This window comes from Sus scrofa, chromosome 3, assembly GCF_000003025.6.
Source record: "Sus scrofa isolate TJ Tabasco breed Duroc chromosome 3, Sscrofa11.1, whole genome shotgun sequence".
NCBI classification, from domain to species: Eukaryota; Metazoa; Chordata; class Mammalia; order Artiodactyla; family Suidae; genus Sus; species Sus scrofa.
The window spans coordinates 3,172,655-3,193,597 of NC_010445.4; the positions used below are offsets into that span (position 1 = coordinate 3,172,655).

Sequence of the window (20,943 nt, forward strand, 5' to 3'; positions counted from 1 at the left end):
CAAAAAGCAGAAAACAAACCAAAAAAGACATCTTTGTTCCTGATTTTAGGAGAAAGGATTCAGACTTTCATCTTAGCTAAGGTCTAGGTGCAGGTGTTTTTCAGATGCTCCTTAGCAAGTTTAGTAAGTTTTTTTTTCATTTATACCTTGAGTTTTTAACGTCACTCGTGGATATTGAATTTTGCCAAATGCTTTTTCTAAACCTATTAAGAGGATCATATTTTTTTATTGTATTGGTCCGGTGAATTACCCCAACTGATACTCAGATGTCGAGTCAACCACGAGGGTATGAGATAAACCGCACTTGATCGGGGTAAGTTGTGATTTTTACACTCAACTGCATTGATTTCCTAACGCTTTGTTATGGATTTTCGCACCTGTGTCCTGAGGGCTATTGGTCTCTAGTTTTCTTTGATCAACATATTGATATCAGGGTAATGCTTTAAGTTGTCTTTTGTTTCTTTCTTCTTCAAATGGTTGGTGGAATGAACCAGGGACTCTCATGTGCTTGGAGTTGTCTTGGTTGAAGGGTTTAATTTTGTGTTCAAATAGTGGATAGCTATTTGACTCCTCAGGCTATCTATTCCTTCCTGAGGACATTTTGGAAGTGGGTCTCTCTTAAGGAACTTGTCCGTTTCGTCAAGGTGGTGGAATGAATACGTACAAAGGTGTAGAAAACCTTCTCTTATCCTTCCAGCATCAGTAGGCTTTGTAGAAGTGTCTCGGATACTGGCGACATCGGCAGTTCGTGATTTCACTTATTCGTGATCTGGCTACAGGTTTATTGATCTTTAATAAAAGAACGAGCTTTGGGAACTCCCTTGGTTTTCTCTATCATTTTTCTATTTTTATTTCAGAGATTTTTTGCTCCTTTTCTTTGCTATTTCCTTCCATTTTCTTGGTTTGGGTCTCATTTACTCTTACGGATACTTAAGCTAAAAGTTTAGATTCTAATAGAAATATATAAATATTATAAATTCCCCTCTAACACATCTGCACCCCCATATCGTGGTATGTTGTCTGTCACTTTGGCTAAATTGAAAATGTTTCTGATTTTCCATGTGGTTTCCTCCTTTACACATGGGTTGCTTTGAAGTGTATTGCTTGATTTCCATGTTTTTAGGATTTTCCACCTCTATTTCCGATGCTAATTGTAAGCTTAATTCTGTTGGGTCACAAAACCTAACTCTTTGAGTTAAATTGTTTTTAAACTGTGCTTTTGTTTTATGTGACATGTATACTTCAAATTTGTTCACCTTGGTTAAGTTCCACACGTCCGAGAAAAGAATGTGTAGTCTCCTGTTATTGCGTCGATTTTCAAATAAACAAACAAATATCGAGTAGGTGTTTTGGGGTATTGGTCAGGTCTTGTATGTCCTTACTGATTTTTTTGTTCAATTCTTTTTTTTATAAAGGGTTCTTGTAGTCTCTGGCTCTATTAGTAAGTTGTCTAGTTTTTACTCTCGGTTTTGTGAGTTTTGCCTTTTGTACTCGGAAGTTCTGTGGCATCCACATTTGGGGTTGTTGAGTCTCCTTGGCGACTAGATCCCGTCATTGTTACAGGACATCCCTGTTTATCGTTGGTTTTGTTCCCCGGTAGGATGTTTCATTTGATATTGATGTAACCACTCCAGGTTTATTCCAGTTTGTGTTTTCATGTGTTTTTTTCACATTTTTTTAAATTTTCTTTTTAGGGCGGCACCCACCGCATATGGAGGTTCCCAGGCTTAGGGATCAAATCGGAGCTGTAGCCACCGGCCTACACCAGAGCCACAGCCACGCGGGATTGTTAACCCATTGAGCGAGGCCAGGGATCGAACCCGGAACCTCATGGTTCCTCGTCGGATTTGTTTCCCCTGCGCCACAACGGGAACTCCCTATTTTTTTCCATCCTTTCGCTTTTAAGCTGTTTGTGTCCTCCTCTTTCAGGTGGAGTAGCTTCAGACAACTGCGCTTGGGTCCTGCTTTGCATCCAGCCGTCTTCGCTGGTGCACACCCTGTTCACACGTATTGTACCCGTCGATGCGGTGGGATTTATACCTACCCTCTTGCTAGTTGATTTCTTTTTGTTCACGCTCTTATTTTTTCCTTTGCTCTTCCTTTTGCCTGCCGACTTTCTGATTCATTAGGTTTGGGGGGTATTTTTTTGTCTTTTTTTTTAGGGCCACACCCGTGGCACATGGAGGTTCCCAGGCAAGGGGCCGAATAGGAGCTGCAGCCACCAGCCTACACCACAGCCACAGCAACACTGGATCCAAGCCACATCAGCTCATGGCAACACCAGATCCTTAATCCACTGAGCAAGGCCAGGGACTGCACCTGCATCCTCACGCGTGCACTAGTCAGATTCCTTTCCGCTGAGCCGCAGCGGGACCTCCGCATTGGGTGTTTTTATAGTTACATTCTTTTCTTCCGCTCTTGCCTAGTTATGTCTCTTTTTCCAATCTGGTTAGGAATTCCTCTGGATTGTAAAACATAGAGCAGGCATTCGTTATAACGACGTTCCTCCCGAAAGCTGCTGCACGTGTGATGTCAGAACTTTCTAGCCGTACACCCCCAGCCCTTGCTGTCTTCCATGCTCTTACGGTCATTCGTTTTATTCTCCCCTCACCCACACTACCTGGCCGCTATTTTGGCTTTAAACAGTGACTTGAGGGGACGGTTGTTTGGGGAGTGAGTCAAAACAAGGAAGAAACGCATTAGCTCTACCTTCGTTTTGACTCTGCCCCGAATCCAGCGCTTCTTTGCATACGTCTGAAGTTCGGGTGTCTGCTCTCCTATTCCCTTCACCTGCCACAGAGCACGGGTCTCCAGGAGGGAATTCCCTCAGTTTTTGTCTTTCTGAAACCGTCTTTATTTTGCTTTCATATCTAGAAGATCGTTTCACAGGATACAGATTTTTCTCTCGGTCCTCTAAAGATATCACGCCACCCCCCGCGGCTGGCGTAGATTCTGGTGAGCGGGGTGTGATTCTCCTCTTCGAGTCCCTGTCGTGGATCGCACCTGTCCGTGTGTCGGCACCCTCCAGACGTCCTCTGTGCCCATGCAGCCCCCATCCAGCCTTCAGCGGCTCACTGAGAACTTTAGCTGGGTTCTCCCGGTTGTGTGCTGGCCTTGCTCTCTCTCTCGGGCTCTGTCCCAGGTGAACCCGCATCCACGTTCCTCCGCCCTGGGGAGGTCCTTCTTCTCTTATATTTCAGATTCCTTAGTTGTCCTGTGAACTCAGCTCCCTGATGGGCTCAAGGAAAGTTAAGACTTGGGAGTTCCAGGTTACAATCCTCACTAGTATCCGTGAGGACGCGGGTTCGATCCCTGGTCTTGCTCAGGGGGTTAGAAGAAGCGGCGTTGCTGTGGCTGTGGTGTAGGGTGGCAGCGGCAGCTCCGATTCGACCCTTAGCCTGCGAACCTCCGTGTGCTGCAGGTGCGCCGTGACAGCAGGAAGGAAGGGAGGAAAGTCGGAAAGACTGTCTCGTTTGTGCAGCAATTTCTCATTCTTTCTGGACATGATCTTCTTTCCAACTTGCCACACCCGAGCCCCAGCAGCCCCTGTGTCTTTTTAGTCCACACACCTTGGGTGGGTACAGAGGGCGAGGCGGGACCGTCCTGTGCCCACTTGCAGAGGGAGGGGCTGGAGCAAGGGCAGAGGGGAGGGGAGGGGACCTGGGGCGCGACTGGAGGGCCTGGGCTCAACAGTGCGTGTTTTCACCTCTGTCTCATGACCTGAGCCGCGGAAGATGGGCGTAAGCAGATGAGCAGGACTGAGCTCTGTCCTCCCGTGCTTCATGCCAGCCTTGTTTCAGAACCTTGCGCCAAAGGATCCTTTGGGACCCCATCTTTCTTTGCGACATGCTTCTAAAGACCCAGGCGCTTCCTTGGCATCCTGCACAAGTCGGATGGCACAGCCGGCGGGCTCGTGCCCTCCTCGGAGGCCCCTGGGCTTACCACCCTTAAAAAGTTAGCATGTCACATCGCCGCCGTCTGCAGAAGCTCTTGCGTCCCCGTTGCCTGCCGTAGACCCGGCATATGAGGCGGTCCCCACTGTCACCTGTCGCCTCCACAGCCCCTCCTCCCCAGCACCCATGTGCAACACACTCAGCATCTTCTCAGCATTCACCAGGCTTCTCCTGACACCACGGCTTGACTCACTGCACTTCCCTGGCGGGAACACTGTTCTCACCGCCCCTCCCTCTGCAGCGGCCCCCTCTTTCTTCCAGTCCTGGGGCAGGGGTCTCTGATCGGAAGCCCTCGCGTTTCTAGGGCAGAGGTGGCGCTCCGCCCTGTGCACGTCCTAGGCTGATCCGCCTGTTGGGATCACACGAGCCTCTGCCTTAGAACGTGACTTCCTTGCAGGCAGGTGCCGGGCAGGTGTATAAAGGGGTTCACTCGCTGTACAGTAAGAGAAGTGGAAACTGGAACATTTTTAAATGGTGGTTCCTGTGGCCAACAAAGAGAAATTCAGCCTCCAAGTGAATAAGTAACACTCCGTAAGGAAAAAGAGTGACTTTTTTCCATCTAAAGGATGATTGGGCTTGAGACGTAGTCACTAACGGGAGAGGCAGATCTCTAGACAAAACCTTGCCTTGCTGTCACATATCGGATAACCGGGAAAAAATCAGAGAAGGCTTTCGTTTGCCATCCATGTGGGGACTCCTAGGGCGGGCTCGACCATGGGATGACATGAGGCACTGTCCTGCCTGTGCCTTAAAGGATTCTCCCGCAGAAAACCAGAAGTGGCCCGGTCCTTTTTCCTGGGACGCTGCCGTTGGCTTCCAGGACACTCACCCCAGCCTTGTGGTCGCTGGTGAGCCGCGAGTGGCAGCTAAGGGTCTCTGTTCCCTCCCCTCTCTCTCCTGCCCGGGCCCAGTGCCGACCGCGCCCCCGCAGAACGTGCAGACGGAGGCCGTGAACTCCACCACCATCCGGTTCCTGTGGAGCCCGCCGCCACAGCAGTTCGTCAACGGCATCAACCAGGGCTACAAGGTAGGTGCCTGGGCGGGGGGCGTCTCACTGTGTCCCGATCTTGCAGTCTGCAAAGGGGCTGCCCACCCCTCACTCCGCCAAGACCCCGATGCGTCCAGTTACAGAGCAGACTGACCTTGAGCGGGGGGTCACCGTTGGTCCAAGGCCTGAGCATCCGCCAGGCGGGTTTCAGAAACGCAGCTTCTTAGTGATCAGAAGGGTGGTTCCTATAGTGCGAGGAGCAATGTCTCAGGAGAACGACCACCGTTTAAAATCACCGGCAGGAGGAGTTCCCGTCGTGGCACAGTGGTTAACGAATCCGACTAGGAACCATGAGGTTGCGGGTTCCATCCCTGACTTTGCTCAGTGGGTTAAGGATCTAGCGTTGCCGTGAGCTGTGGTGTAGGTCACAGACATGGCTCGGATCCCGTGTTGCTGTGGCTGTGGTGTAGGCCGGTAGAAACAGCCTCCGATTCGACCCCTTGCCTGGGAACCCTGGAAAAGGCAAAAAAAAAAAAAAAAAAGACAAATAAAATCAAGAGCAGGAGGAGTTCCTGTTGTGGCTCAGCGGGTTAAGAACCTGATTAGTATCCATGAGGATGCGGGTTCAATCCCTGGCCTTGCTCATTGGGTTAAGGATCCCGTGTTGCCATGAGCTGCACTGTAGGTCGCAGACACAGCTGGGATCCAGCATTACTGTAGCTGTGGTGTAGGCTGACAGCTGCAGCTCTGATTCAATCCCTAGCCTGGAAACTTCCATATGCCCTCGGTGCGGCTCTAAAAAAAATAAAAATAAATTAAATAAATAAAATTAGCCACAGGAAACCTATCTTGGCTGATTGGAGTTGGCGCATGTACAAACCACTTCTTCCTGGGGCGGGGGTGGGGGGGTGGGGGGGGTCGTTCCCAGAGGATCACAGACGTAGAATGAAGGGCCCTGGATGCAACCGAGTGAAATTTCTACCAAATAAGGCCAAGTCTGTCCCCGGCTACGTTAGGGAAATCTGTTTGCAGACCAGGCAACTCGAGGTCCAGCCGACTTGGGACCTACCTGAGACAAGCCCCGCTACGCTCTGTCTGAGGGCCGGGGTCTGCTGCCTTCCAGGCGTCCCTGCAACATGCCGCTGCCCTTTCAGATCAGATCCGTCTCCTGGTTAAACAGGGAGTCTGTCCTAAGTGACCTGCGGTGGAGTCACTGCAACGGCAGGTGGCCTCACGGAAGAGCTCTAGAGAGAAGGGTTCCATCTAGTTTGCTTGAAAACGGGGTAATTTCAGATTCAGAGAGTGTGCTTTGCTCCGACACATGGTTCATTTTTTTTTTTTTCTACTTGGATTCAATGGAACTAAAACGCCAGAAAGGAGGACGCAGCTGGACATGCGTCCTGCCCTTTCTTTCCCCCAGAGGTGTGTACAGTCGGAAGCTTCTCGGAAAGGAGATCAGATTGATGAATGAGGGCCCTTCTGCCTCCTTGATTCTCCCATCAGGTCTTATTGGCGAGACCAGGCGCTGCCTTCAAGGCTTGGTTGCTGGCTTCATGTGTATAAATTCGCTCCGTGTCCTGCAGCGTGTCGATGCAAGACCTAATTAACCCTAGAAACGTTTGGTGTCAGAGGAGTTAAAAGCTATGCTCATACATAATGTTGCCAAAGCACGGAGACAACTTCCCTAGGAATATACACCTGTACTGTCTTTCTTTAAAATTATCATCAGTCTCCCAAAACCTTTTCGGAAACCCAGTGTCACATAAATAATTGACGTTCCTCCTCTCGAACCAGGGCCTTTTTTTTTTTTTGAGTCAGAGAAGGGGCCTCTCTAGAAAATTTTTCTGTCGATGTTTCCTTGTACTGATTCAGTGAATAACGGATGGTATCATCGTTGCTTCTTTTTCTTTTCTTTTTCTTTTTTCTTTTTGCTTTTTAGGGCCCTACCTGTGGCATATGGAGGTTCCCAGGCCAGGGGTCTAATCAGAGAGGCAGCTGCTGGCCTGCAACACAGCCTCAGCAACACGGAATCCAAGCCGTGTCTGTGACCCTCACCGCAGCTCAGGGCAACGCCGGATCCTTCACCCACGGAGCGAGGCCAGGGATCCAACCCGAAACCTTATGTTTCCTAGTCGGGTTCATTTCCGCTGCACCACAGCGGGAACTCCATCATTACTGAGTCATGTTAAAAAATGTGTATGTTCTGCAACATGTTTACGTGGAGGCAAAGGTTTGAGGAGCGTCTTTCTCCATTGTGAGTTAACGTAGGTGTTTTATTATATATAATGCATAAAATACGTAAATATACGTATTTGTACTCAGTAACCTGTGAGGTATCTTGGAAACTCAGTATTTTTCAGCGAGATGATGAAATGTAGGATTGGTGGTTGCAGATGTGGCTCGAATCTGGCATTACTGTGGCTGTGGCATAGGCCAATGGTTACAGCTCTGATTCGACGCCTAGCCTGGGAACCTCCCTATGCTGCAAGTGTAGGTAGCCCTAAAAAGACCAAAGGAAAAAAAAAAAAAAAAAGCACAAATAGGAGTTCCCGTCGTGGCGCAGTGGTTAACGAATCCGACTAGGAACCATGATGTTGTGGGTTCGATCCCTGGCTTTGCTCCGTAGATTAAGGATCCGGCGTTGCCCTGAGCTGTGATGTGGGTTGCAGACGTGGCTCGGATCCCACGTTGCTGTGGCTCTGGTGTAGGCCAGTGGCTACAGCTCCGATTCGACCCCTGGCCTGGGACCCTCCATGTGCCGCGGGAGAGACCCTTGAAAAGGCAAAAAAGACAGAAAAAATAAGTAAATGACGTAGGATTTATGGAGTTTCTGCAGTACGACTTTACTTTCTTTGAAGACATAGTCGTTGCAAAATAAACCTCCGGCGCAGTTAAAAGGCTCTCGTTTGCACCCTGTTCCATCCCAGCTCCTAGCGTGGCCGGCGGACGCCCCCGAGGCCGTCACCGTGGTCACCATTGCTCCCGATTTCCACGGCGTCCACCACGGGTTCATAACGAACCTGAAGAAGTTCACCGCTTACTTGGCGTCGGTTCTGTGCTTCACCACCCCGGGGGACGGGCCTCCAAGCGCGCCTCAGCTCGTGTGGACACACGAGGACCGTGAGTACCCTCTGCCACGTGTCTCGAGGGCCGTGCGTCCCTCGCCAGACAGGCTTGGGCCCAGTGCTGGGCAAGAGCAGGGGGGAGGCTGCCGGGATGCTCCATGTTCCCCGGCGGTCACGGTCTGCTGGCCCTCGGGAGCAGAGTCCCTGCAGGTGTTGCCAGTGTTTGGCAGAGGTGGCCCGCGGCAAGGGGAGGAAGGCTGGCCGGAGGGAGCTGCGAGGGCACGAGAGATGGTCACCCCGGCCCAGTGGGCAGCATTTGGTCGGGTCTCAACGGATGCTCTTCCCTCGGGTTTCAGCTCACCCTCCCCCGAGGCCTCCCAGCCTGTCCTGCCCTGACCCTCCCTGGGGACTTTTCAGGCCCTTGACTTTCCCTTCTCTCCATCCGGTCCAGTCCCAGCAGCTTCCTCTCTGCTCTCTCGCTCCTGGAATCTCTCTTCTCATGACACTCTTCTGAGAAAATGATCACAGATGTGCACAGACATTTATAAACAAGGTTCCTTCCAATTATTCGTCATAGAAAAAAATGAAAACCATTCCCATGGCTCAAAGGAGGATAACTGAAAATTATGGGATGACACTCTACTAAATATTGTGTAGTTACTACAAAAGTTTTGAGAGGACACGGTCCTGCTCTAATGTCCAGTGGAAAAACAGTAAACTAAACTCTACGAGGTTTACAAAGCTTACACAGATACACGTGGGTCAAACTATAGTAGCTGAGAAAAACTTCAAGGAAGTGGATCACAATTTTGACAGATGTTATGTCTATGCGGTATGATTGTGGGTCTTTTTTTATTTCAATTTTCTTATTTTTCTGCATATGCTGGTTTCTACAATGAGTATATATCCCCTTTATAAGGAGAATGAGAACTCGCAGACGTTGAACAGGGCTGCCACGCGTCTGTCCCCCAGCTTCCTCCTGTCCCGTCTCAGCTGGACTCTGGATGTGGTCCACCCTGCTGTCCTTTTCTCTGCGGGGCGCCGCGATCCGTTCTCTGCTCTGTCCTGACTCCCGAGGCTCAGCGTTGGTGCCCTCCCAGCAGAGCAGGTTCCCAGAGGTCAAGGTCGTCCAAGACGCGCCTCCTCGCTTCCCTCTCCGTCTGAGCTTCCCCGTGTTCTCACCCTCTTTCTTATTCCCTCCACTCTCCAAGGATGAAGAGTCTGACCTTTCCTCAGCCCACACCTTTGCTCAGGTCTCCTCACCCAGACATGCCAGCTCCCTGACCATGCTGCCCCCCAGAGTCACCCAGCTCTCAGTATAAACGATCACTCTGACCCCTCACCTCGCCCACTCCCCATAACCCTGAGCCACTCAGCTGTCACCCTGCGGCATGTGGAGGTTCCCAGGCTAGGGGTCAACCTGTGACCTGCGGTAACCGTCTCGCATTGACTCAAGATCTCCATCAAGTTAGCAACAGAAGAATAGAAATGGATTTTTTGGCCCTTTGAGACCACTGGTATTCCTTCTATTAAAAAGATAAAATAAAAAATACCCTAAAAAAAAAAAAAAAAAAAAAAAAGAGAGAGAGAGAGAGAGAATTCCCATTGTGGTGCAGTGGAAACGAATCCAACTAGGAACCATGAGGTTGCGGGTTTGATCCTTGGCCTTGATCAGTGGGTTAAGGATCCGGTGTTGCCGTGAGCTGTGGTGTAGGTCGCAGACGCAGCTCAGATCCTGCGTTGCTGAGGCTGTGGTGCAGGCCGACAGCTGTAGCTCTGATTCGACCCCTGGCCTGGGAACCTCCGTATGCCGAGGTTGCAGCCCTAAAAATAGATAAATAAATGAATAACTGTCATTATTAACTGACCCCATAAGCTCTTTCCATATTCTGCCTTTGATCCACTATCTGCTTTTTGTTTAACTGAAATTTTACTGAGATAGTTATAAATTCACATAGTCTTGTAAGAAATAAAGCTAAGATCCTATGTACACTTTGGCCAGTAACATGAGCAAAAGTGTTTGTATCACAACCAGGATATTTACATTGAGCAAGTCACCAGTCCAATTTCAATTTCTCCAGTTTTATTTGTTCTTGTGTGTGTGTGTGTGTTTAGTTCTTACAACTTACCACGTGTTTGGATTTGTGTGTATCTACCATCACAGTCAAGATACTGCATGATTCCAGTACCACAAAGATCCTTCTTTTATAGCCATGCCTACATTTTCCCCTTTCTTCCTTTCTAATGTACATATCCTTAATTTATTTTTCTTGCTCTATTGCAGTGGCTAGGGTTTCTAGTACTACGTTGAATAAGTGTAATGAGAGCAGCCATTCTTGCCTTATTCTTGATCTTAGTGGGAAAAAATTTAGACTTTCACTGTTAAGTATGTTTTTTTTGGGTTTTTTTTTTTTTTACAGCTGTTCTTTTTCAAATTTAAGCCATTTCCCTCTAATATTACCTTGCTGAGAATTTTTTCATGAATAAATTTGAGTTTTTTCAATTATTTTTACTGCATAGATGGATAAGACCATATAATCTTTCTTTTTAGCTTGTTAATTTATAAGGTGGATTGATTTTCAAATATTGAACCAACTTTGCATACTTGGTATAAACTCCATTTGGTCATGGTATCTAATTACTGCTTATGTTGTTGCATTCAGTTTGCTCATACTTTGTGGAAGATGCTTTTATATCTCAGTTCATGAGAGATATTGGTCTGAAGTTTTACTTTCCTGTCTTTACTGTCTGTCTGGTCTTGGTATCAGCAAAATACTGGCCTCATAAAATAAGTTTGGCTATGGGCCATACTCTTATGTTTTCTGGAAGAGATCATGTAAAATTGCATTGATTTTTATTTAAATGTTTGATAGAATTTTTCAGTGAAATCCTCTGGTCCTAGAGATTTCTTTTGAGGGAGTTTTTAAATTATAAATTCAGTTTCTTTAGTTGTTATAGCACTATTCAGTTGTCTATTTCATCTTGGTCGTTTGTGATTTTTAAGGAATCTGTCCTCTAAGTAGTTGAATTTGTGAGTGTAAAGTTGTTAGCAGTACTTCCTTATTGTCTATCTAGTGGCCACAGAAAAAGTAGTCATATTCCTGTTTCGTTCCTGATATTGGTGATCTGGGGAACAATCGGAGCTGTGGCCACCAGCCTATGCCAGATCCATAGCAACGCCCAATCCAAGCCGTGTCTGCAACCTATACCACAGCTCATGGCAATGCCAGATCCTAACCCACTGAGCGAGGCCAGGGATCAAACCCACATCCTCATGGATACTATTCAGGTTTGTTAACCAGTGAGCCACGATGGGAACTCCTGTTTTTAATTTCTTGAGGTAAGCACTTAAGATTCTTGATTTGAAGTCTGTCCTCATCTCTGATATAAGCACTTAGTGCTATGAGGTTTTCTTTTCACAGTGCTTTGGCTGCATCCCACATATTTTGATATGTTGTGTTTCATTTTTATTCAGCTACATATATTTTTATTTCCTTTGAGACTTCCTCTTTGACCCATGGGTTATTTAGCAGTGTGCCACTTAATTTCCATGTGTTGGAGATTTCCCTGTTGTCTTTCTGTTGTTGTCTCCTAGCTTCACTCTGTTACAGTCAGAGAAACACACTTTGTATAGTTTCAGTTCTTTCCAACTCATAGAGGTTTGTTTCGTGACCCAGAATAGCATCAGTCTCAGAAATGCTTCATGAGTGCTTGAAAATATAATGTGTATTCTGCTGTGGAATCTGCTTTACAGTTATAAACTTTATACACCCCTCATCGGATTTTAGGATTAAAGGAGAAAGTTGGTCAAATATAGCCTTTTCCTTAGAAAAAGAAGTATGGCTGTCTCATTACGTCCTGTGCCTATCGTGCCTGTGATGGTTACAGGTGACCGACTGATTCATTCTGAGTATCCAGCACATGTGTGCACTTCCATCCCGATGTCTGGGGAAGGCTTATTGTGTGGGAGGCACCCACTGGGAGTGGAAGGGTAGCAGAGAGAGTGAGCACAGCCTCTGCCTTTAGAGCTTCTGGTCTAATGGACGTGACATGGACAGGACTGAGGTCAGTGCCACCGAGAAAGGAGGTCAACAGCAGTGGCTGTGGCTGCCCAGTGAGGAGTGACAGGGAGTGTCTGGGGGAGTCAGGAGGGGTGGTGACAGTTGAGGTCAACCTTGATATTTGAGCTTTTCTTGCAGAGAATGGATGAGAACATTCCAGATGGAGGAAGTAGAACCTGCAAAGGCAGAGAGTGGCAGAGCGTGTGCGAGAGGAGGAGTGTCTAGCTTGCTGCAGTGCAGGATGGGAAGCAGGGGTGACCCTGGAGAAGCAGGCTGGGAGCCACCCCGAAAGAGTCTCGGTTGCTGGGATGACACTTGGACAGAGGGAGTCGAGGCCCTTCCCCTAGGCTGTCGTCTGAGAAGAGCTGTGGTTTCGGAGCTCCGCCTGGAGGTCTTGTGAGGATGGATTAGGGATGGAGGTGAAGCAGTGGGAAGAAGCAGGGACGTGTAGAGCCGCCCAGCGGGGGGAAAGCAAATGAGGGGGATTCTGAACACGGGTCACAGATACATGGCGTCCGGATAGACCCAGGGGCCGGGTGGAAGGAGCGCCCCAGGACAGCTTGGCGTAGCACTTCGGCTTACATGACTGCGTAGACGCCGTGTCTGTTACTGAAATGTGGGGACGGGTCTGCCTTCAGATGCTGGTCATCAGGACACCCTCAGGGCACAGGGCCTGTGGGACCTCCAGGCGGATGGGGCCGCTGCTGGGCGGCAGGGCATCCCCAGAAGGCGGCTCGGGAGTCCTAGCTGAGGGCGGCCGTGGCCTTATTTTACTAGAGAAGGTTGGGGATGTAACGGAGCCTGTGGTCTAACCTCAGTTGGAAGGATTTGAAGTCAGCCCCACCTCAGAGCGTGGGTACCACAGTACCAGGTCCTCAGCAGGTGAAGCCACCTACGTGGATGCAACCACCTCCGGACCCAGTGGGCTTAGGAGAAGGGGGCTCCCTGGGCTCTGGCACCCTCATGGGTGAGGAGGCTGGCATGAGGAGAGCCCAGTTCGGGGGTCTGAGCACAGGGGCCGGGCTGGTCTCCGCAGAGGAAGACAAGGTCTGCTGGCAGGGAGGCCTCTGCTCCACCCTCTGTGGGGGACTGAGCCCTTCAGGCTGGCAGGCAGGGTGGCAGGGGAGCGTGCCCGAGACTAAGCCAGGCGGCCGTGAATTCCAGGCGCATCCATCTGGCATCCGTGACAACGCTTCGTTGTTCAGACGTCGTCTCCCTGTTTTATTATTGAAAGCAGCAGCAAGGGTCGCATCTCGGCTCCAGCCACAGCCAGGCCCATCTGGATATCGGGTTTGACTTTGCAGAGGACATTTCTTAAAAATAAAAAGTGGGGCAAAAACAGAGAACTTCTTCAAAGGCAAGAGAGGAAAATCCTGGCGGAATCCTTTACTAAAGAAGCTCCATTGTGGCCACTTAGACAGACGGGAACCAACGATGGAAGAATATGCCACAATGCTGTGCAGTCAGGAATCAGAACATGGGGGCTTTCAGGCCCGTCATTAGTAAGGAAAAGGAGAAACGGGCGTTTCTTTCTTGGAACTTGAGCAAACTGACAGTGAGGTCATCTTTTGGGGGGGTGTTCCGACTGAACCTCCATTTTTCTGATGGGCAGGGAGCCCGTTGCTCCTCCTTGGAAAGATCGCGCACCCTGTTCACCTGGAGGACCCCGCTGAGAGGTGAGGGTCAGGGCTGGTGTCAGCTCTGGGGGTACAGCCTTTAAGAGAGAAGCCTGGACCATCGTCTGCTGGAGAAATAGCCTCGCTCGTGCCGGCGCAGGTGGCGCATGGTCAAACCATAACCAGCAGCCTCCTTCTCCACTGTTCTGATGAAATGAGAACTTGGGGCGGGGGATGGGGTGGGGGGCGCTGAAACAGGCAGCGCAGTAAAGAGGAAGCAGAATATAAATTGAAGCCTAGACGCTGCCAGCTGGTTCCAGCAGAGCTGGAGGACAGGCGTATTTGGGCAGGAATCCAGGAAGCAGAAACACCGAGAATATAAAAGGAGCAAAAAGCTTTCTTTGCTGCTCTATCGATCGAAAAAAGAGCAAGTCAGTTCAAAAATCTGTCAGAATGTCTTTCTGGAAACTCAGACCTGGGGGAGGATGAGACGGTCTTGACAGCCGTTCTCTTTTGCCGTGTTCCACACGCAAAGAGTGAAATTTGCCAGAGCATTCCAGCTTATCCATAAAGCGTCTTTAGAAAGTTTCACCCAGATGAGTGTATTTCTGAGGGTGGGACCATTTTTTAAAGCTCACAAGTTGTATTCAGAAGCTTTGTCCTGGAGTTTCCGCTGCAGCACAGCAGAAATGAAATCTCATGAGGAACCATGAGGTCACGGGTTCGATCCCTGGTCTCACGCCGTGGGTCAAGGATCCGGCGTTGCCGTGAGCTGTGGTGTAGAACACAGATGCGGCTCGGATCCCGCGTTGCTGTGGCTGTGGCGGAGTCTGGCAGCTGTAGCTCCAATTAGACCCCTGGCCTGGGACCCTCCCTATGCCACAGGTGCGGCTCTAAAGAAGGGGAAGCTTTGTCCAAGTGCCGGCTGAGCACCAGCTCCTGAATTCGCCTCACAGACCTGCCGTCTCTGCAAGGCCGACAGCAGCCAGAGCAGAGCCGTAGCCACTCACATCCCCCGAGCTCTGCCCCTGGCACGACGGCCAGCACCCTTGACAAACAAAGTGCATTTTGTTGTGAAAGAGCTCTCTGCGTGGCATGCCCTGTGGTGGCCCGGGGGCGTCACGGACCTGCACGTGCAGCAGGAACCTCGCTTCCACCCGGCTCTGAGCGCTGGCGCCCTTGACATGATCGGAGAGGCGTCCCAATCTGTCTCTGTCCCCTTTGTGTCAGTTCTGCCTTTGCAGTCCTTCCTCCTCCCAAGCTGTCCCCTGTCCCCCTGCCCTCCTCCTGACTTGAGCCCCAAGGGGGGTTTGTGTGGGGCCACTGCAGGAGAGATGAGCCGGGCAGGCCCGGGCAAAGCAGCCGCATGGCGAGTGAAACCCAAGGCCAAGGCCTGTCTGCCAGGCGCCCCACGCTGCCACTGCCTATGCCAGTGCTGGTGGGTGGCCAGCGGAGCCCTCTCATCCCTCCCCTTGCCCCACCCCAACCTTGCGGCCCCAGCCTCCTCTCCAGAACTTCCTGTTCCACCTGCTCCCCACAGAGCTGGCACCTGACAGCCACCTGTGCCACCACCAGTCACCTCCGTTGCCTCTTCCCATGGGTCTCAGCACGCGGGAGGCTGCCCTGACGGGACCCGGTGCGAGGGGAGCATGAGGTGGGGTCAGACCCCTGGACGCCCCTGTGGCCCCGTCCACGGGGCCTTGTTCTGTGCCCCACGGTCCCTCCAGGGCAAGCGGGAGAGCCTGTGCCAGACCCAGCTCAGGTGTGGGGGCCGTGTTCCTCGGGCCGGTGCTTCGCTGCTCCAGGGCCTGGCCTCGAACTCCACAGCGGCAGAGCGGGCGGGATGGGAGCAGGCTCGTAACGTCTCTCTGGCTCTGAGGATCCTGGGCCCGTTTACCTCCCATTTTGGTTTTCCAGGCCTTTTCCGTCGGGTGCTTTTGGAAGTCACAACAAGCCCATCTCAGACATGACGGCTGCTCTGATGACACGATGGCGGATGGCCACCGACAGCAGCAGCTCTCGCCAGCCAGCGTTTTTGTGATGCCAGGGACATGCCCACTGCTCTCATGTTGTGTTCAACTTTTTCTCACAAATACCTTCAGAGAGAGTTATTTTTCTTTTCCCCATTTCGCAGATGAGCCAACTAAGGCTTAGGGAGTTTTAAGTAACTGCACAGCCAACAAGCAGCGGAGCCAGGCTTCAAACTCTGCTGAGTCCAGCGTTAAACTGCCGTCATTTGGCCGCGTGTAGACAAACTCCTGGGAAAGCCTGATTTTTCTGGATATTTCTTATGCCTGCCCTGCTCCTGGGGTCCCCGGGGAGAGGGAGTAGGGGTTGCAGCCTGGAATTCTGGATCAGGTCGGCAGGCATTGCCCTGCGGCCAGCTGTGGCCAGGCCTCCCCTGAGCCAGGGCTCCCGGCTCTGGCTTCACCCGTCTTTATGGCCCCCCCACGTGGCAGATGCCACAGGGCTGCAAAGGCGTCCAGCCCCTGGTATAAGTGGCGGCTTTCAGGATCCAGCGCCTGCTTGTTCCAAGTAGATTAGATCAGGAGAGACACAGGGTTTATGCCTAAACCCCCTGCTGCCAGTCCCTGGAGCTCCCAGCGCGGCCGAATTGAGGCTGAGTGGGAGAATCTATGTCACTGCAGCCAGGTCGCGGGAACACCTGACTTCCTGTCCCTTCCGGGTTTCCTCTGACGCTTCCCGCGGGGTGCTGGCCTGCGGGCTCTGGCCCTGCCTGGATGCCCACCTCTCTCCACAGTTGGCACCTTCCACACAAATCTGACCCAAGAGAGTCAGGCTGTTGTGTTGACAGGGGTCTTTGTTTTTCATTGCCAGGACCGGGCGCTGTGGGCCACCTGAGTTTCACGGAGATTCTGGACACTTCGCTCAAGGTCAGCTGGCAGGAGCCCCTGGAGAAAAACGGCATCATTACAGGTGAGTGTCTCCGTCCCCAGGAAGAGGAGAGACGGGTTTGCCCCGACAGAGACGGGCGGAGCTCCCACGCTCAGTGCCTGCGGCCTCCTCCAGGGTGACTGGCCAGGCGGCAGGGGACAGAGGGCTCCATCATCCACCCCGACAGGCCATCGAGAGCCCGGCCTCACAAGGGGCACTTCCCCATGGGTCTGTGGGCTCAGAGTTTGGAGATGTGATATCCTCGCCTCATCTTGGCAAACCCCCCCACCCCACCCCGATCACCAAGAACCAGCACTTCTCCTGTGGCCTCTCATGACGCCGAGGCTCGGGAACTGTCAAGGTCATGGTCCCTTCACAGCCGAGAGGCCGAGGCTCAGGCAGGTGGCACGGCCTTGCCTTCAGCATCTGGGCCCCGGGTCCCCGCGTGCCGACTGCTGCAGCGGCCGGACGCCTGCTCTCCTGCCCCGGGGCGTCCTGCCGGCCGTCGCACAGGCCGCGGGGTCCTCAGGATGCGTGGCGGCTGCAGGGCTGGGCGCCAGGCGCCCTGTCGCAACTCTCCTCCCCTGAGGCGGGCGTCTCTAGGAACAGCTCGCCTCTGCAGGGTTTTTAATGATTGTGTTTTGTAGAAGAGGTTTCTGAAAAACCCCCCGGGTTAAAGCTTCATTTAGTCTAGGTTTGGAGAAAAATATTCCAGGTTTGATAAGAGGCACCAGGCTTTGGCCTTGGGGGGAGCAGCTCCAGTGCCTCGGCTCTCCCCCCCCCCAGGCCCCTTTCTCCCTGTGGTGTCGGAACCCCCTTCTCGGGGCTGCGGAGGAGGGGGAAGGAGGGGACATGGGGCAGGGGGGTGTCAGCCCAGAGCCGCTCAGCCACCAACCAATGGGAGTCCCTTACTGTTTAGTAAACGCCACTTGAAACCTCCAGGAGCCACGGCATATTCTTCCCGCGGGGTCACCGAGGCCTCTGCGGGCACTCTGGGGACCTCACGTCCATCCTACGAGTGCCCCCCAGAGCTGGACTGCGCCGTCCCTCAGAAGGAGGCCAGGTCTCCCAGCCCCCACAGAAGCCCATATGGACCCTCGTGTGCCCTGTGGCCCGGGAAACGTGTTCACACTGGCTGAGCCGCCGAGAAAGCCGATAGCGGGTGAGCTGGTGGGCACAGGGTTCAGGTCCCCTTCCTCCTGCCCTGTGTCCTGGGCGGTGGCTGTGGTGTCCATGGGCACGTCGCACTGTAGGCACATTGGCATTCCAGGATCTGGATCAGCTTCCAAACAGCCACGGGAGGTGCGTCTTGCAGCCCCTGTCTGCGACCTCGGGTGATAACACCCCAGGGTCGCGTGGTCAGCAGGTGGCCGAGCCCACACCGGGATGCAGGCGTCCACTTCTCTGCGTCAGCAGAACCTCCATCCTCACCCGACCCCAGGGCTCCCCTGCCTCCGGGGGTCACGCTCTCTCAGTGACTGAGTTTCTCCCTGTGCCACGGGCCAAGGAAACACGGACGGTTCTGCTTATTAAGTGGTTGGGTGCAAACAACTAGTATTTATATCCAGCAACTTCACGGAAAGAGTAGGCATTAACTGAACAAAAAGGATGTTTGCGTCTCCCTCTTAAATGACCAGTTAGCAGCCGAAGGGGTGTGCGCCTCCGGGCACTGCCCAGCTTCTCCAGCCCAGAGTCAGAGTGCACCCTGCCTCCCACCCCCGTTCCACGGTGGCGGGCACACAGTTCTCTTTTCTTGTCACAGCAGCCACCAAAGAATGAGCCTTGCAGAGGCAGGATGTTTCTCAAGGCACGTGGCCTCCGATCCTGAAACGGCCACCCAGTCAAGCTAGAGGTCGACTCGGTTCCCACAGACACAGGCGAGGGGGGCCAGCGTCTGTCTCCCTGCGCTGTTCTGGGGGCACGTGCAGCGTCCCGGGTGCCCCAGCACAGCCTGGGGACCGTGTTCCTACCTAAACGCCTCCCTCCTCACCTGTTACTCAGAAGCCCGCCCCGACACCGTGCCATCGCCCCCCGCTTCTCATCTGCAAAGTGCCCCCTGGTCACCTGTACTCGACCAGACGCCCTCCCAGAACCGAGCATACGGCAAAGGGCACCCTCGATCTGAGGCCGCCCCGACCCTCACTTTGAAATAAAGTGAATTTATGAATCTGGTCCTGCCCTCAAGAAGCCGAGGTTTTGAAATAACCCACTTCAAGCACTAAGTCCAGGAATGGGAAGAAGTCACTATGGAAATTGGACAGCAAAACCCCCGCGTGTTGAACGTTCTGAGGCCTTCCTAGGAGAGGGTCGCTGTGCCGAGTGTGAGATGAAAAAGTCCCCCTGTTGCAGGGGGTGGGGGAACGGAGGAGGATGGCGCGGACAGCAGGGGCGCGGTTTAATAGCGCTTTAAACCTCACAGAGGGAGGAAAAGCAGGGACCAGGAAAGCAAAGACCCGAGGTGCCGAAAGCCTAGCAGGAGGCCGTGACTTGGAGGAAAGAGGCTGCCCAGCCCTGGCCTTCTGAGCCCCTGTCTGGGGCGGAATTGGGGCTGCCCCATCCGATGGGGGAAGAGGGCTTGCATTTGCCAGCTGGGCTTTAGGCTCCACCCTTGGCTGCGCGGCGGAAACCTGCCCGGGGCCTCCTGGGTGGGCGGCTGTGGCAGGAAGGACACCGCATCCTTGGTGAGCGCAGGCTCTCCTGGTTCCCAGTCTCGCAGGAAACCCCGGTGCAGCCAGCCGAGGGGAGCGAAGCGGTGGTTGCCCATACTTCCAATTTATGGTCAGCCGCTGGCCCCAGCCAATGGCACTTAATGAACCCAGTTTCGTGGCTTATCACACAAATAGCTGTGGTGACGAGCGGCAGTCTGCTGGCGACCCTGGCCTTTGCAACGCGGGCTTTCCAGGGCCTCTGGGCTGGGAGCGCATGCAGGTGGCGGCCCCGAAGGCCCAGGCCGGAGCTTCAGGCCGCCCCTCCCGACCTCTGGTGGCCACATCGCCCCCGATCTCTGTCCTGCCTGAGCCGTGGCCTTTCCCACCCAGACTGTACAATGAGCCAGGAGCCCCAGAGTTGCGGCGCCATCCGTGGGACAGGCTGTGGGAAAGAGGACCTCCCAGAGGCAAGACCCTGGCTGTCACGCCCCTGCTGTCACTTCCCAGTGACCCCTGCCCTCCGAGAGGCTCCCGCTGCCCTGGACACTCTGCCCCTGACGCAGAGCAGCACCCCCCAAATTGCCTTTCCCACGGAGCGTGCTGGCTGCACCCCAGTGGCCTTTTCCATGCTGAAGGGAGAGTATTTCACCAGGTACAGCAAGTGAAAATCCAGGTCTGTGGGCCCACCTGGGGGGACATCAACCTTTGGGGAACATCCACGTGGCACCACTGACCACGTCCCTCCGGAGCCGCCCGTCCACGCCGAGGCTGCTGTTAGTGGCCGCTGCCAAGTAGGCAGCTGAGGCTCTGGTCCCGGCGCGGCCGCTCTGCGATCCAGAGCCCCAGAGGCAACGCGGCTTCATCAGCCTTGGTGCCGGGAGGTTCACTGGGCCCAGGAGGCGGGCAGGCAGGGCCATGGAGCAAATCACCCGCTGGGCTGGGCTGTACATCTGGGCGTCCTCTGGAACCTGCTCCATAAAGGCTGATTGATGGGAGCCAGGATGCAGTCAGACGGCTGGGCGCTGGATGCACTGCTGTCCTGAAGGATTTACTCGAGATCAACACAAAATTATTTCCAAGGCTGCTCCGGTCGTTGCTCTCAGTTAGGCAGCCGTTTGGAGCAGCAAGGACGCCAGCTGGAGGCCCGGCCCTTGGCTCGGGGTGGGGGCCGCCCCTCCTCCCTCCCGCGCCCGCCACATGCCCACCCTCTGTCCATCTGTGCGCGTCCGGGCTGGCCCGTTCTCACAGCCGCCGTCTGCCACGTCCTTTGCTGCGTCCACGAGTGTCTTCAGTGGTCTAAGGGCTTTCTTTGCATCCATGGCAGTTCAGTCCACAGGATGGGTCAGTTTTGACGCCAGGAGATCTCAGCAGTGCTTCTGTCCTAAAGGCGCTGGAATTGCCGGGCCTGGGCTCCGGGTGGCCCCACAGAACAGGAGGCTCTATTTTAGTAACATTTGGTGAAGAACAGCCTTTTTTTTTTTTTTTTTTGCTGAGCCTGCAGCACACCAAAATTCCTGGGCCAGGGATGGAACCTGAGCCACATCAGCAGCCCACACTGCTGTGGAGACAATGCCAGATCCCCAACCTGCTGTGCCACGGCAAGCTCCAGAAACAGGTTTTAAACAGATACATTTGTCCAGGAGTTAAGGACAAATGATGCAGCCGATTAAGGATCCCTCGTTGTCTCCGCAGGGGCTCAGGTTGCTATGGAGGCGCA

The 20,943-nt window shown here is 53.1% G+C and overlaps 1 protein-coding gene across 4 annotated transcripts in view; it reads left to right on the top strand.

Annotated features, from left to right (window-relative positions):
• Positions 1-20,943, top strand: part of SDK1 (sidekick cell adhesion molecule 1) — a 513,421-nt gene that overhangs the window by 358,237 nt on the left and 134,241 nt on the right. For all 4 annotated transcript variants that reach the window (XM_021087982.1, XM_021087980.1, XM_021087981.1 and 1 more), the window contains exons 17-19: positions 4,865-4,980; positions 7,869-8,061; positions 16,522-16,620. In XM_021087982.1, the coding sequence (XP_020943641.1) occupies positions 4,865-4,980; positions 7,869-8,061; positions 16,522-16,620 (408 nt within the window). The remainder of the gene's footprint in view (positions 1-4,864; positions 4,981-7,868; positions 8,062-16,521; positions 16,621-20,943) is intronic.